Source organism: Pelodiscus sinensis, chromosome Z, assembly GCF_052426305.1.
Source record: "Pelodiscus sinensis isolate ZL-2025 chromosome Z, ASM5242630v1, whole genome shotgun sequence".
In the NCBI taxonomy this organism is placed as follows: domain Eukaryota; kingdom Metazoa; phylum Chordata; order Testudines; family Trionychidae; genus Pelodiscus; species Pelodiscus sinensis.
In genome coordinates this window covers 32,227,749-32,240,397 of record NC_143085.1, presented here as the reverse complement: position 1 = coordinate 32,240,397, position 12,649 = coordinate 32,227,749, and the positions used below count along the sequence as shown (strand labels likewise).

Sequence of the window (12,649 nt, the reverse complement as noted above, 5' to 3'; positions counted from 1 at the left end):
TCAGTGAAGAGGATTCTAAAGAAAATGTGGAGTCAGGCGGGCAGACTCTGATCTGAGTTACACTGCTGTGAATTCAGAGTCACACCTCCCAAAGCATATAGGGACAGGCTGGGCCTTCCAAAGCATATAGCTCATCCCCTCCTAGCGGCGCTAATGAAAGCTATTGGGAAAAAAGCAGTATTTAAAACCCTGAAAATGTATTCCTATTGTTATCACTCTCTTTTGTGTATTTATGCATAGTGCATTGGAATGAATCAATACTGGATTGCCCTATAAATAAATGAGCATATCAGTAAACTGAGTAATAAAATGAAGTGATGAGAAATATGGAAATCAGCCGCATTTGTGTAAATCCAGTTATTGTTTACTTTAATATTTTTTATGCCGTTCTGGTGTTCCAAAGAGACAGATTTAAAGTAATGTAATGCTCAGCAGATGACAGATTCTAATGTGTTGCTGGTGGTGAGCGCTGAGTGCCTACATCTCTCTAGGGGTTTCAATCTAAGCACATTAGAAGAACACAGAAAGCAGCCCCCCAGAAGAGCAATCATTTAAAAAAACGTTCTGAAGTGTGGTATTTCTCCCACACTGCCCTCCCCTGTGGAAGGATTTAAATCTCTCCACGTCAGACTGGTACCTAAGCTGGGAAAGTACATTTGCACATATAAAATGCCTAAGACCTCTTGTAAGATGACTAGGTGGGGGAATACAGTACCAACTAGGAGCAATCAGTACCGGGAGAGGGATGGACGAAAGGATGAAACTGGCTTCACTGGGCTCAAAGGAAGCATGTGAGAGCTGGAAAAGAGGAGCAGGCTGCGCAAGTGTTGTGCAGTTTGATCTTGGTGTCTGTCTGCTTTTTTTTATCCCTGGTCTCCATCTCTGTCTAATCTGTCCAGCTGCAAACACCATCATGACAGAGTACCTTTTGCGAGTGATGGCTTCTTACCTCTGCTTGGAAGCTCTTTAAGACAGGAGCCACCATCTCTCTGATTTCCTGAAAGAGAGACCAGAGAGTTCACCAGAATCAGATAGCGTATGATTCTGCAGTGGTATTTGTACATAGCTACAGATCTACACACTCTGAACTATGGACATGAGCCATTGTCTGTCTCTTTTCTGAAGCTTTAGAGCTGGTGCCCTGACTGGACTTAATCTTCTCAATAAATACTCTTAGCCTACCACAGTCTAAAAGCTGACAAAGGGTGAAAAGGGTTTCAATCCACAGCATGTCTACACTAAATGAGTCTTTGCAAGAGGCCAGCAGAATGACACTAATCTTATTCCCTCCCCAACTTTTTCTTCACTGGGGGTAAGCAAACCCTCCCCTCCTGTCCTCTGCCTACCAAGACACATTCGTCCTTTGCAGCATCTGTTGCCAATGAGCCTTTCAAAGCACAGTGCCCCAGCGCAGCTACAAATGGGTCTCCTACATGGCAAAAGGAACATTCTTAGGGCCACGTTCAGCAGGAGCTGCAACTGTGATCCCAGCGTCGAAGGCAACATTGGTGTCATGCAGTATCTGAGGGGAGTGTGCGTAATTCAGGAAGACACTGAACTAGTCAGTATTCTTCAGGCGTTGAATGTGCTCTCTACACTAACTGCTCTTCTGCATACTTGTGTTTACAAGGAGACATCACTGCCTCAAAGACTCTAGATTCTTGCTTCCACCCAAGCATGGCCAAGCTATGGAAGGGGGAGATATCAACAGAGGAGACTTCTTCCCTGAGGCTACAGTGATGGCCAGATAACAGTGCTGCAGAGGATACTGCCTGCACAAAGCTACCCAGTCACATCCTTGCTAACCTTGTCATAACCCAAGGTATGTGGCTTGACCTTGTCTGTGTCATGGGGAATACAACTCATGGGAGCCCAGCATATGGTAAGCATGCACCTCCTCTTCTCACAAAGCTAGTGCAGTCACCTTACCCAATGGCCGAGCCAGTTCCTATGGACCTGAATTTCAGAGGAGCTGAGCAAGACAATTAGTGGGAGCAATGCTTCTGAAATTCCAGTCACAAATCATACCAGCAGGTACTTTACTGAAAGGCTCACATGGTGAGCCAAGGACCAAACGGGACACGGGGATTGAGAGATGTCTCCACTCTAATCCCAGGCTGAGCGTGCAGCTTGTGTGGACAACCTGAGGTAACATGACTCTGGCTCGCTTGGGTACCAGAGCAGCGAAGACATGCCCTTACAGGCTTCATGATGGGCTGAACAATTTTGCCTGGAACCCTGGGGAATGAGAAGTCTGGCAAGCCCGCAAGGCTGCTGATGGGGAGTGGGCAAAGGGGCTGGAGGGGGCAGCTCTAGTCTGGAAATTTAAAAGGCCTCAGGGCTCCTGGCCACCACCACAGCTACCTCGGCCGCAGCAGCAGCTAGAGCCCTGGGCCCTTTAAATCACCACAAGAGCCCCTAGTGGCATGCACCCTGCAGCTCTGGCAGCACTGAAGAGCTGACTGGAAGAGGCTAACTCCCAGGCCCACCCCTTCCAGGGGACCTGGAGCTGGCTCCCCACAGGGCCCAGTGAAGGGTCTCCTGAGCCTGATAAAGAGACACCCTTATGCTCCAGCACCTTCCATCAGCTGTACACTCACTTTATCCATTCCCCTCACAGTGGAAGCAGTGTTGGCTAGTTCTCAAGTGCAGCCAACAGGGGGAGACAATTCAGGGGATTGGTGGAAATGGGCACCCATCCGTCATCTCTGGGGGCCAGGGTTCAAACCCTGTCATGTGCCCCAAATGGAAATGCACTTGGTGACTTCCATTGAGGCCTCACAATGAAGCCCTGCAGGAGACAAAGACCCTGTGGAAAGGAGGCCTACACTGGATAACAGGGGCATTGAGCCAAGACCAAGCAAGGGAGGAGCTGGGAAGTGTGGGGCCTATAAGGCTGATTCATCTTGGAGCCAGGATTCAATCCATAAAGGCAGACTTCTCTTCGAGATGCCCATTTCTATCTAAGCTCAGAGAAGATCTTGAACATTCACTCCAGTGGTCTCTTCTGGGAGAAAATCCACTGCTACAGAACCCAGTGGGGACCCTGGATATTGGCCCATTCTGCTCCCACACCCATGTAAATCCAGAATTGCTCCACTGGCCTTACTGGAGTTACTCCCATTCACATGGATGTGAAGGCAAAATCTGGATTGCTCTGGGAATAAGGGTATACATCTATGATAGGCATTTTGCTCAGGGAGATATGATTAACTCTATCCATACCAGCTATCAGCTAGTGCATGCACACTCAGAATTGAGTTAGTTCGACATTTCTAAGCAGTGGAAGTTTGCAGAATGCATTCTTGCATCAGACATGTCTTGTGGGTAGAGTCGTTTGACCCAGATCTAGCTTTCACTGAATTCAACAGGAAGCTTTCACTTGTCTTCACCGGGATTTGGATCAGGCCCAAGGACACTCTCTTTCATTGTACCCAATTCACCTACTGATTTTAAACAAATAGACTCCCAGAGCACATGGCTCACATTACAGACCGCCAGGGCCTTTGCTGAAAAGGCAAACTGACAGGAGCAGAGAACACCAATCTCTCATTGGAATTAACAGGAAGGAAACATTAAAGCTGCTGCTCCCATCTACGCTGGCCACCTTTTATTTTTGCCATGTGGACCCTTTAAATTGGAATCAGTACTGAAATGGCTGCTGGAGCTGCCAACTTACTTGCTAGATAGACCACAGAGGTTCTGTCCCTTTGTGTTGGATAACAAGCCCCTTGCACTTTTTCACCTCGGTGATGGGCCAAAGTATAACCATTACATCCTGATCACCTTCATTTCCTTTTTCATGTTCAGTTGCATGAAGTACTTTTCAATTCCAGTTCTAACCTGCTCTCTACTGTTAGTGAGAGCTGTTAGCCACCACCCCAGATGTGGTTGCATTTCAGTGGCTGCATTCCTGTGTCAAATTTCTGTACATGCTTTAAGATCTTTAAAAGCTATGCTGTAGTGAGAGAAAGTGCTGGTTATCACTGAAATGCGTGCAAAATCCATTTAAGACAAATCACAGACATATCATCAGCAGAAAGACCAAGGGGAAAGCAGGGTTTCTAGACAAGAAGATGAGATTCATAGAGGGAGATCTCAGGCTTGATATCAGGAAAATTTACCATGGGAAAGTGGCATTAGCAGGAAGACAGTCCATTCCTTGGGCAGCTAGACTGGGATTGTCAAACTTGTCAGAGGAAATTAGTTAGGTATCCAAAGGCCACAGCAATTCATTGGGGCTGGAGGACCCAATTCCCTTCAGCCCAGCCTTAAATTTTATGGGGCAGAACATCAGAAAACTGATAGAAGGAAAATGAGAATGTTTCAGGCAAGACCATAAAGGTCCTTGCCTGTCTCTCTAAATCTCTATGAGCCCCATCCTGCCTGCCTTGTTCCCACGAAGGAGAGCATCATACCTCCTGCTACTGGAAACAGTGAGGCTACTCGTGGAGTAAGGTGCTATGCTAGCTTCAGGCCCTCTGAGTCTCATGAACAAAGGGGTGGATTTTCAAAAGGGCACTATCCCTTCACAGTGACTTTCAGTGGGTGCTAGGTACCTGCCTGCCTGGGGTAGAGGAGCCTTTGAAAGTCTCCCCTTATAATTTTGTTTTTTAAAGGCAGGCAAGAAAATAGCATCTGAAACCGGAGGCAAAAAAATCCTAACAAACAGTCAAACTGACTAAAATAAAGAGTATTTTAGAAAAAAATAAAATAAAAATGTGCCAATCCCATCTGGGCTGAGAGCTGGATGCCAGGATCTCAGCTTAACACTTGCTTTTTATAAACCCAAAGTTCTGTTTATGGAAATGCTGTCTGGTCCGATTCTGAGAGGTGCTGCAATATGCTGAGTTCCCTCCATATCACTGAGGTGAGAGTAGCACCTTGCAGAAACTGTGCAGCATCTCCCAGGATCAGTACCTTTAAATACAATGGCGCCATGAGCACAGCAAAAATAAGCAATAAAGAAAACCCAAAGGTTAGAGACTATAATTTGTCTTTGTGGCTAATTAGCTTCCCTTCTTGTTAGTCACTTATGTCTACGATTTTCAAAATCTAGTTTGAACAGAGGAAAATATGCTGTCCTACTGAGTTAATTCTATAACAGCAAATATACTGTACCTCAGGTACATTTTTCTTAAATTCCCGGCTGAGTTCAATTAAATGTTTATGAGAATGTTCACTCTCTTCCTGCCGTGCAGCCAGTTCTGAAGCAACAGAATTAAGCTCCTTCTGGAACAAAACAAAACAAAAACAAAAAACAGAAAAAAGATGTTTTTGATGCTTTTTTTTAAAAAAAAACTATACACATAATTCTCTCAAGCATTTTATTTTCCTCCCTTACAAAGCCAACATGTGCAATATCGACAAGGAGGTTGCATGAATAATTGAAGAGACTATGTATCCAATGCAAAATAAAATAAACTAAAATAAAAGCAAGATAATCAAGAAACTCTGATAATCAATATTCTCCTCTCCTCCCTCCCTTTGCTCCCAAAAGGAACAGTGACATAAGCTCCACAGTAACTGCAAAAAAACATCACTGTGGTAGTGTCAAAATAGTAAAGTGCAGCATATTGTATTGCCAGATTTCATTCTAAACCCGATTCGCTGCCAGATTCCATATTTCAGCAGAGAGGGAAGAAGTCCAACAATGACTTACTTACGCTTAAGTGTTCATAAATATGCCTTTTAAGATATATATGGCTTTTTAATTTCAGCAGAATTTGGAAAAATGAAGGTGCCGATATTAAGTAAACTGACCTTTTGGGTATCCCGCAGTAAATCATGCACAGTTCACTTCAAGTGCAGGGAAATGTTTCATTAAAGAATTATGGATTCAGATCAAGCTGGTTTTGAAGAACACTAACCTGCGTGTGTGAAACCGCAATCAGATGCAGGATTTAAAATGGCATTTAAAAAAAAAATCACCCTCCAAGCCTGCAGATATAGGCTGGGGAAGGGAAGGGGGAGATAAAACACTATGCATAGCCACATTTGTTAGGCATGTATTTTTCATTGCACCCTTTCTTCTCTTCCTGACTTTAGCAGTTGCAAATTTCACAAGGGGAGCACATGGCCCCATTAACAGTCATGGAATTCATTTGCATAATTCAGACCCTAGTCTATTGGTGTGCGCTGCTGCCTGTTTGCACCACTGGAAGGAGGTGGGGGGGCACAAGTCAGGCTGTGGTGTAGCGTACCCTGGGACTCCGGGCGCACCAATCAAATCTTACTTTGTCAAGACCCAGTGTTGTAACTGACATACGTGATCACACTTATTACAAACATGCAAGTACGTGCTGGAAATACTTTTGGAAGAAAGTCAGGTACCAAAGGAATCAATGGGACTAGCTATCCCATTTATAGTCCTTTATCCCCGTATAGCTTGCATGCACAGCTTGTTGCTGGGAAAGGCTGGCTACTGGATAATGAATCACGATGATGATTAGGTAGAAATAACAGTGTGCATTTATTTGGTATTTTCCATTCAGACCCCAAAGCACTTTACAGAACTGGGGAACTAGTGTTATCCCCATCTCTACACAGAGCAATTCAGTGCCTTCTCCCAGAACAATTCAGCGGTGGAACCAGGCACAGAACCCAGATTTTCTATTTCCCAGGCTCTCCCCACTACATCTCACCTTCTCTCTCCTGGCATTTCCTCTCCATCTCCCCGCATAATGAAACACAAATTATCTGACTCATATCAGGTGAGAACATCTGTAAAAATTTATGTCAGTGCCATATAAAGTGGCAAAATGCAAAGGCCTTCATTGCACATAGGGATACAGTAAGAGTATATATTCCAGCCATCAAAACCTCATTAAAATTTATCTGTTAACACAGATTCTAATTACCACCCTTCTGTCTCAGGGAAGAGACACAAACCATAAAATGTAAGAGGGGGAAGATTCTATTAATTGCTTTTTGATATATTGGAGGCTGAAGCACTCGTGTCAGAGGGTCAGAACGTATCCACGTTCATCTCAGATTGCTTCTCTGTCTCCCAGTGCTGCCCTACGAAGGAAATGTACCAATGGGATGGACCTTTCCTACGGCCTGCTCTGCCCGGCAGGTGGGACTGAAGCTGCAAGTCACTGCTTGGAGAAGAAAATGCTGCCAGAGGGCCTCATTCACCAGCATGGCCATAGTCACAGCAGGAGTGCCCACAAGACCCAGATGCAGCCAGAAGCCCAAGAGCGTGCTCACTGGCACTGTGGAGGAGCTCTTGATGCAGTTCCAGATAAGAGGCCAACCTAGGTTTCAGTAGATGTGGGGAGGAATGACTCCACAGAGGACATGTGGCCCAATATCCAGGGAACCAAGGGTATGTCTACACTACAGCGCTAATTAGAACTAACTTAGTTCGAATTAGTTAATTCGAACTAAGCTAATTCGAACTAACAGATCCAGACTAAAAAACTAGTTCGAATTAGCGTTTTGCTAATTCGAACTAGCATGTCCACACAGAGTGGACCCTGAACCGGGGTTAAGGATGGCCGGAAGCAGGGCTGGCAGGGCATCAGATGAGGACTTAGAGCGTGGAGCTGCTGCCTCAGGCTAGCCGAGGGCTGTGCTTAAAGGGACCCGACCCCCACCCCGGACAGACAGTTCTCAGGGGTGCCCTGCTTGCAAAGCAGTCCTGGCTTGGAGTGCCCTGAGTGCCCACACTGGGCACATCACAGCACTCGGCCATCAGACCGGCTGTACTTGCCGCAGGCTGCCATCTGGGGAAAGGGGGCAATTGGGGGGCTGCAGGAGAGCTTCCACCCCCAGAAGCCCGCAGAGCCAGCCCAGTCCTCCCCATCGGGGGCTCGTACCCCATTCCTCCCTCACCTCCTTCCACTTACCCTTCCCTAGCCCTCCTTCCTGATGTACAAAATAAAGAAAATGTGTGGTCAAAAATAGAATCTCTCTTTATTGAACAAAACTCGGGGAGACTGGGAAAAGGAGGTGGGAGAGGGGAAGAGAGAGGGTGGGAGAGGGGAGGGCAACTACAATGATCAGAACAGGTCCCATATGAAGAGAGGATAAAGAGGCTGGGACTTTTCAGTTTAGAAAAGAGGAGACTGAGGGGGGATAAGATAGAGATCTATAAAAGCATGAGTGGGGTGGAGAGGGTGCATACAGAAAAGGTCTTCATTATTTCCCATAATAGAAGGACTAGAGGACACCAAAGGAAAGGAATGGGTAGCAGGCTTCAAACTAGTAACAGAAAGTTGTTCTTCACAAAGCAAAGAGTCAACCTGTGGAACTCCTTGCTGCAGGAGGCTGTGAAGGCTACAACTAGAACAGAGTTTAAAGAGAAGTGAGATAAAGTCATGGAGGTTGGGTCCATGGAGTGCTATTAGCTAGGGGGTAGGAGTGGTGTCCCTGCCCAAAGTTTGTGGAAGGCTGGAGAGGGATGGCACGAGACAAATGGCTTGGTCACTGTCTTTGGTCCATCCCCTTCAGGGTCCCTAGGGTTGGCCGCTGTTGGCAGACAGGCTACTGGGCTAGATGGACCTTTGGTCTGACCCAGTACGGCCATTGTAAGCTCAGGGCTCAGGGCGGGGGTCTCAGTGGACCACCTTGATTTTCATGCACACCTGCTCCTGGGTGGCCAGGCTGGCAGCTCTCCTGCCCTAGATGGCCACTTTCCTGTGCCTAGTGCAGAGGTCGTGGACGAGGTCCACGATGTCTGCACTAGACCAGGCGGGTGCCCGCCTCTTGCGGTCCTGGGCAAGCTCCCAGGAGCCGCCAGCCTGGTCCCGGGAAGAGGCGGAGGGCTGGGTGGCAGCAGGTGGCTGGCTCGAGCCATACCAGGTGCAGGGTCTGCTGGCTGGGTGTTGGTAGGCTTGCACCTGGCACGGGCATCGTAGCCAGCCCGTGCCCCTTTAAGGGGGCCGGGAGGGGGGCAATAAAGTTTCCCTGGTGTTGGCCAGAGTGGCCACCAGGGAAAGCTGGGGAGAGCTAGCCTCCCACTAGTTCGAATTAAGGGGCTACACTCCCCTTAATTCGAACTAGTAAGTTCGAACTAGGCTTAGTCCTCGTAGAATGAGGTTTACCTAGTTCGAACTAAGCGCTCCGCTAGTTCGAATTAAGTTTGAACTAGCGGTTTGTATGTGTAGCGCCTATCAAAGTTAATTCGAACTAACATCCATTAGTTCGAATTAACTTTGTAGTGTAGACATACCCCAAGAGACCAGGGTTATATTCCTAGCCCTGCCACGGACTCACTGTGGGGCCCTGACCACGTCACATAACTTTTCTGAGTCTCAGCTTCCCTGTCCAGGGCTGGATTAACAGGGGGGCTAGCTGGGTAGTTGCCCGGGGCGCCAACCTATGGGGGGCGCCTGATGGCATCTGTAAGGGGCGCTGCGGGGCCGGGCACGTGGCGCCCCTTAGAGCTGCCATCAGGGGCCGCGTGCCCAGGGCCAGGGGCTGTGTGGCGCCCCTTAGAGCTGAAATCAGGCGCTGCGTGCCCGATTGCAGCTGTAAGGTGCGCAGTGCGCTGGAGGGGGGGCGGGGTCGTGCATGCGCAGGAATGGCTTGAACCGGCCCTGTCCCTACTATAAAACATGTATCCTGCCCAGATCCCCAGCTGCGAAGTGCGGTGTAGGTTTTATTCCCCTGATCAGCTCCTGCAGAGCTCCCCACCCCAAGCTGTGCTGGAGAAATTCACCCTCACTCACCACCTCCATTACCTGGCAATGGGTGTGGCCAAGGTGCTCAAACAATAGAGTCCAGTCTGAGAATTACCAAAGCTCCGCTGTACGGAGCTGAAAATCTGAGAGGAGAGCACAGCTGAACTCATGCTGGGGACTACACAGTCTTTCACCAGCAGTCTGCCCTGCCCATTGACAGCAAATGGCAATCAATTGAGGCCTTCTTCAAGGCCCTTCGTCTCCAGGGCCCTCGCTCGCCCCCCACCTGGCTGCTGACATGTAAGCTCAGATGACGAAACTATTTAAAGTAAACTCATTGTGCATGAAGCGATAACCTACCCACACGAAAGCCCAAGGGGCTGGCTAGTTTCCTGTCTCATGGTCAACTGGCTACTGACAGCCCCTGTGTATAACTAGGAGGCATGAGCCGAGATAACAGCCATTAACTCTATCAGCATTCATCCACGGATGTCTATCAAGTTCTGGCCAAGCCTGGGCTCCTCTGGATAAGGCCAGAATTCAGACAAGAGGCTGCTCTGCCAGGCGCTGATTCTATCACAAGAGGAATCCCTCTGCCGGCCTGAATATGCAGCCCTGACCCCTCCCCCACGCACCCACCTGACCTTACGGGGGACATGTGTACACAGCTCCTGTCATTTGTGCCAACCCTTCTATTCCGATAGGCTCCTCTGATTAACGGCACATCAGACACAGACATGCCGGAGCCTCCAAACAGCCCGTTCTGAATAATAAATATCCCACTTTCCACTAACACAACTAACAAGCATCCATGAGGTCAGACAGCTTAGTCCTCATGCCAAATGCCAACAAACTGAAAACTTGGGAAGAGATCTGAGTCACCGAGACCAGACACCCCAAGGACCACAACCTCTCCTACAAAGCCCAGCAAGAACCACTCAATCCAGAGCTCTGTCCTGTTCTTCTTTGCCTCCACAGAAGCTTGGTCACTGATGGGAACAGGGGCAGGCTGCAGAGAGGTGTCTGTGACCCCTTTTCCAAAAGCACTCATCCAAGAGGGGAACTTGGCTTCAAGCCCCACCAGAGTTCAACCCTTCAAAGGCTGAAAAGAAACTTTTAATTCCTTCCCTCTCTTATGTATATACATCTGTTACCCATGCAATATATCACAGCCCCACACCAATTATCCAGGTTGGTGAAAAAAGCAATGAGGTAATGATCATCTCGTATCTCCTCCCACAATGGAACCAGGAAGTACTGGAAATCCCACGTGGCAATACTGCCACACCATTTCTACCCTGACACAGGGAAGAAAATGCCCCAGATAAATACTGATATGAAACACTGGAGGTCGGACAGCTGCACTCCTTGAATCACACGATGAGAGGCCATTTTAACCTAGCATTTTAAGGAGGGTCAAGCAGCTAGAGTTAGGAACAAGGAGACAGGCCTTCTCTTTGCTCCCTGCCTCTGTCAACGTGTCACTAGCATCTTGGGCAGGAGGCTAACTTCTGGGCCTCAGCTACTCAGTCTGTGAAATGGGGTGAATAACAGAACCAACAAATGAAGTGCTGGAGAGGACACAGAGAAGTCAACAAGTCCAGCTCCCGATGCCGAAGAAGAACTAAGGAAATTGAGACCGTCCTTGAAAGGTGTTTGCCCAACCTGTTCTCAAACCCTCCAGAAAGAGAGACTCCAAGCCTGTTTCAGAGCTTGACTATCCTTAGAGTTAGAACATTTTCTCTCAGATCTAAACGAAATCTCCCTTGCTGTAGACTAAGCCCATCACAGCTTGTCCTACTTTCCAGGGCCATGGAGAGCATGAGATCACTGCCCTCTTTAGAACAGCCCTTTTCAGGTATGTAGGCTTCTCAACAGGCACCTGACTAGTGAGGGACATGAAACACAGCTAAGTTGAGTTTTCAGAGAGAAGCAAGACAGGGTCATTGTTCTCACAGTAATACGCTGCTTCCACTCTTAACTGTGGATGTAGGCAGTGTAAGATCTTCCTGAGCACTGCCAGTCTCCAATGTTAAATGGTTATGAGTCAGGCCATCAAGATTTCTGGGTCTGAAGTTCCCTGGGAATGTCTCCAACACAAGTCTGCGCCGGGGACAAAACACAGCTCTGTCAACCGGCTCTGGAGACAGATCTGCCACATCCAGAGGGAAGGGGCTGCTGTGCAGGGAGGACTAACACCCAGAGCACCTGAGACACCCGTCACACAGAGAAATGGCTGAGTGGGCTGGTGCAGCTGCGGAGAGAAGGGGACACAGAGATCCGTGAAGCAGGGCAGAACAAGACAGACTGCCATGCACAAGACGGATTGCAGCACATGCAGTGCACGGTAGATGGGATGTTAGACAGCCCGGGTTACAGAAGCTATCAATCATTTCCTACATATTATGTAAATTTCTGATGCTAAAGATGTATGGAGTCAATTATCAGGGGGTCACTGCCGGGTGTGAAATTCATACAATGAAGAGCTCTTGGTCTCGGATGAATTTGAGAGAGATTGCAAGCTTACTGCCTTTTATTGGACCATATAAATATTTCACTGTTATATAAAAAATATTGGAGAGAAAGCGGATAAAACTAACCCCTGTGTGTATTCAGAGAAACGGGGAGTGAAAAATGGCAGTCAGCAGCTTTTAACAGCCTTTTGATGCGTTCCGGGAATACTGGTTGCGAAACAGGTTTTATTGCTGGTTTCACGATGGCAAGACCTGGGTTTGGAAAGCACCCAGAGAGCTCCAGCTTCCTAGCTCTTTGGACACACAGTCCTGTTCTTAGTTAGACCAGAATAAACCCAGCGCAATGGGCATCTGTGTAAAAGCTGTTCCAGTGTATGGACGTAAAGCTAAAAAGCAACCCACTCCAGTATTTAATTTTTCAGCTGCTTTGTTGCATGTCTTGTACTCGTTGTCACTTTCTGGCCATGACAGAGATCAAAGAGTGAAATGATGAAATGTACATGGAAACCTATTTCTCGTAGACTTATCCAGGGCTTTCTGTGACAC

General features: G+C 47.8%; 1 protein-coding gene across 3 annotated transcripts in view; it reads right to left on the bottom strand.

Moving 5' to 3' along the window:
• The window catches only part of CUX2 (cut like homeobox 2), a 281,972-nt gene that overhangs the window by 99,809 nt on the left and 169,514 nt on the right, over positions 1 to 12,649 (bottom strand). For 2 of the 3 annotated variants that reach the window (XM_075898702.2, XM_075898704.2), the window contains exons 2-3: positions 5,122 to 5,232; positions 950 to 997 (exon numbers count right to left, since the gene is read on the bottom strand). In XM_075898702.2, the coding sequence (XP_075754817.1) occupies positions 950 to 997; positions 5,122 to 5,232 (159 nt within the window). The remainder of the gene's footprint in view (positions 1 to 949; positions 998 to 5,121; positions 5,233 to 12,649) is intronic. The other variant, XM_075898705.2, reaches the window with a different exon arrangement.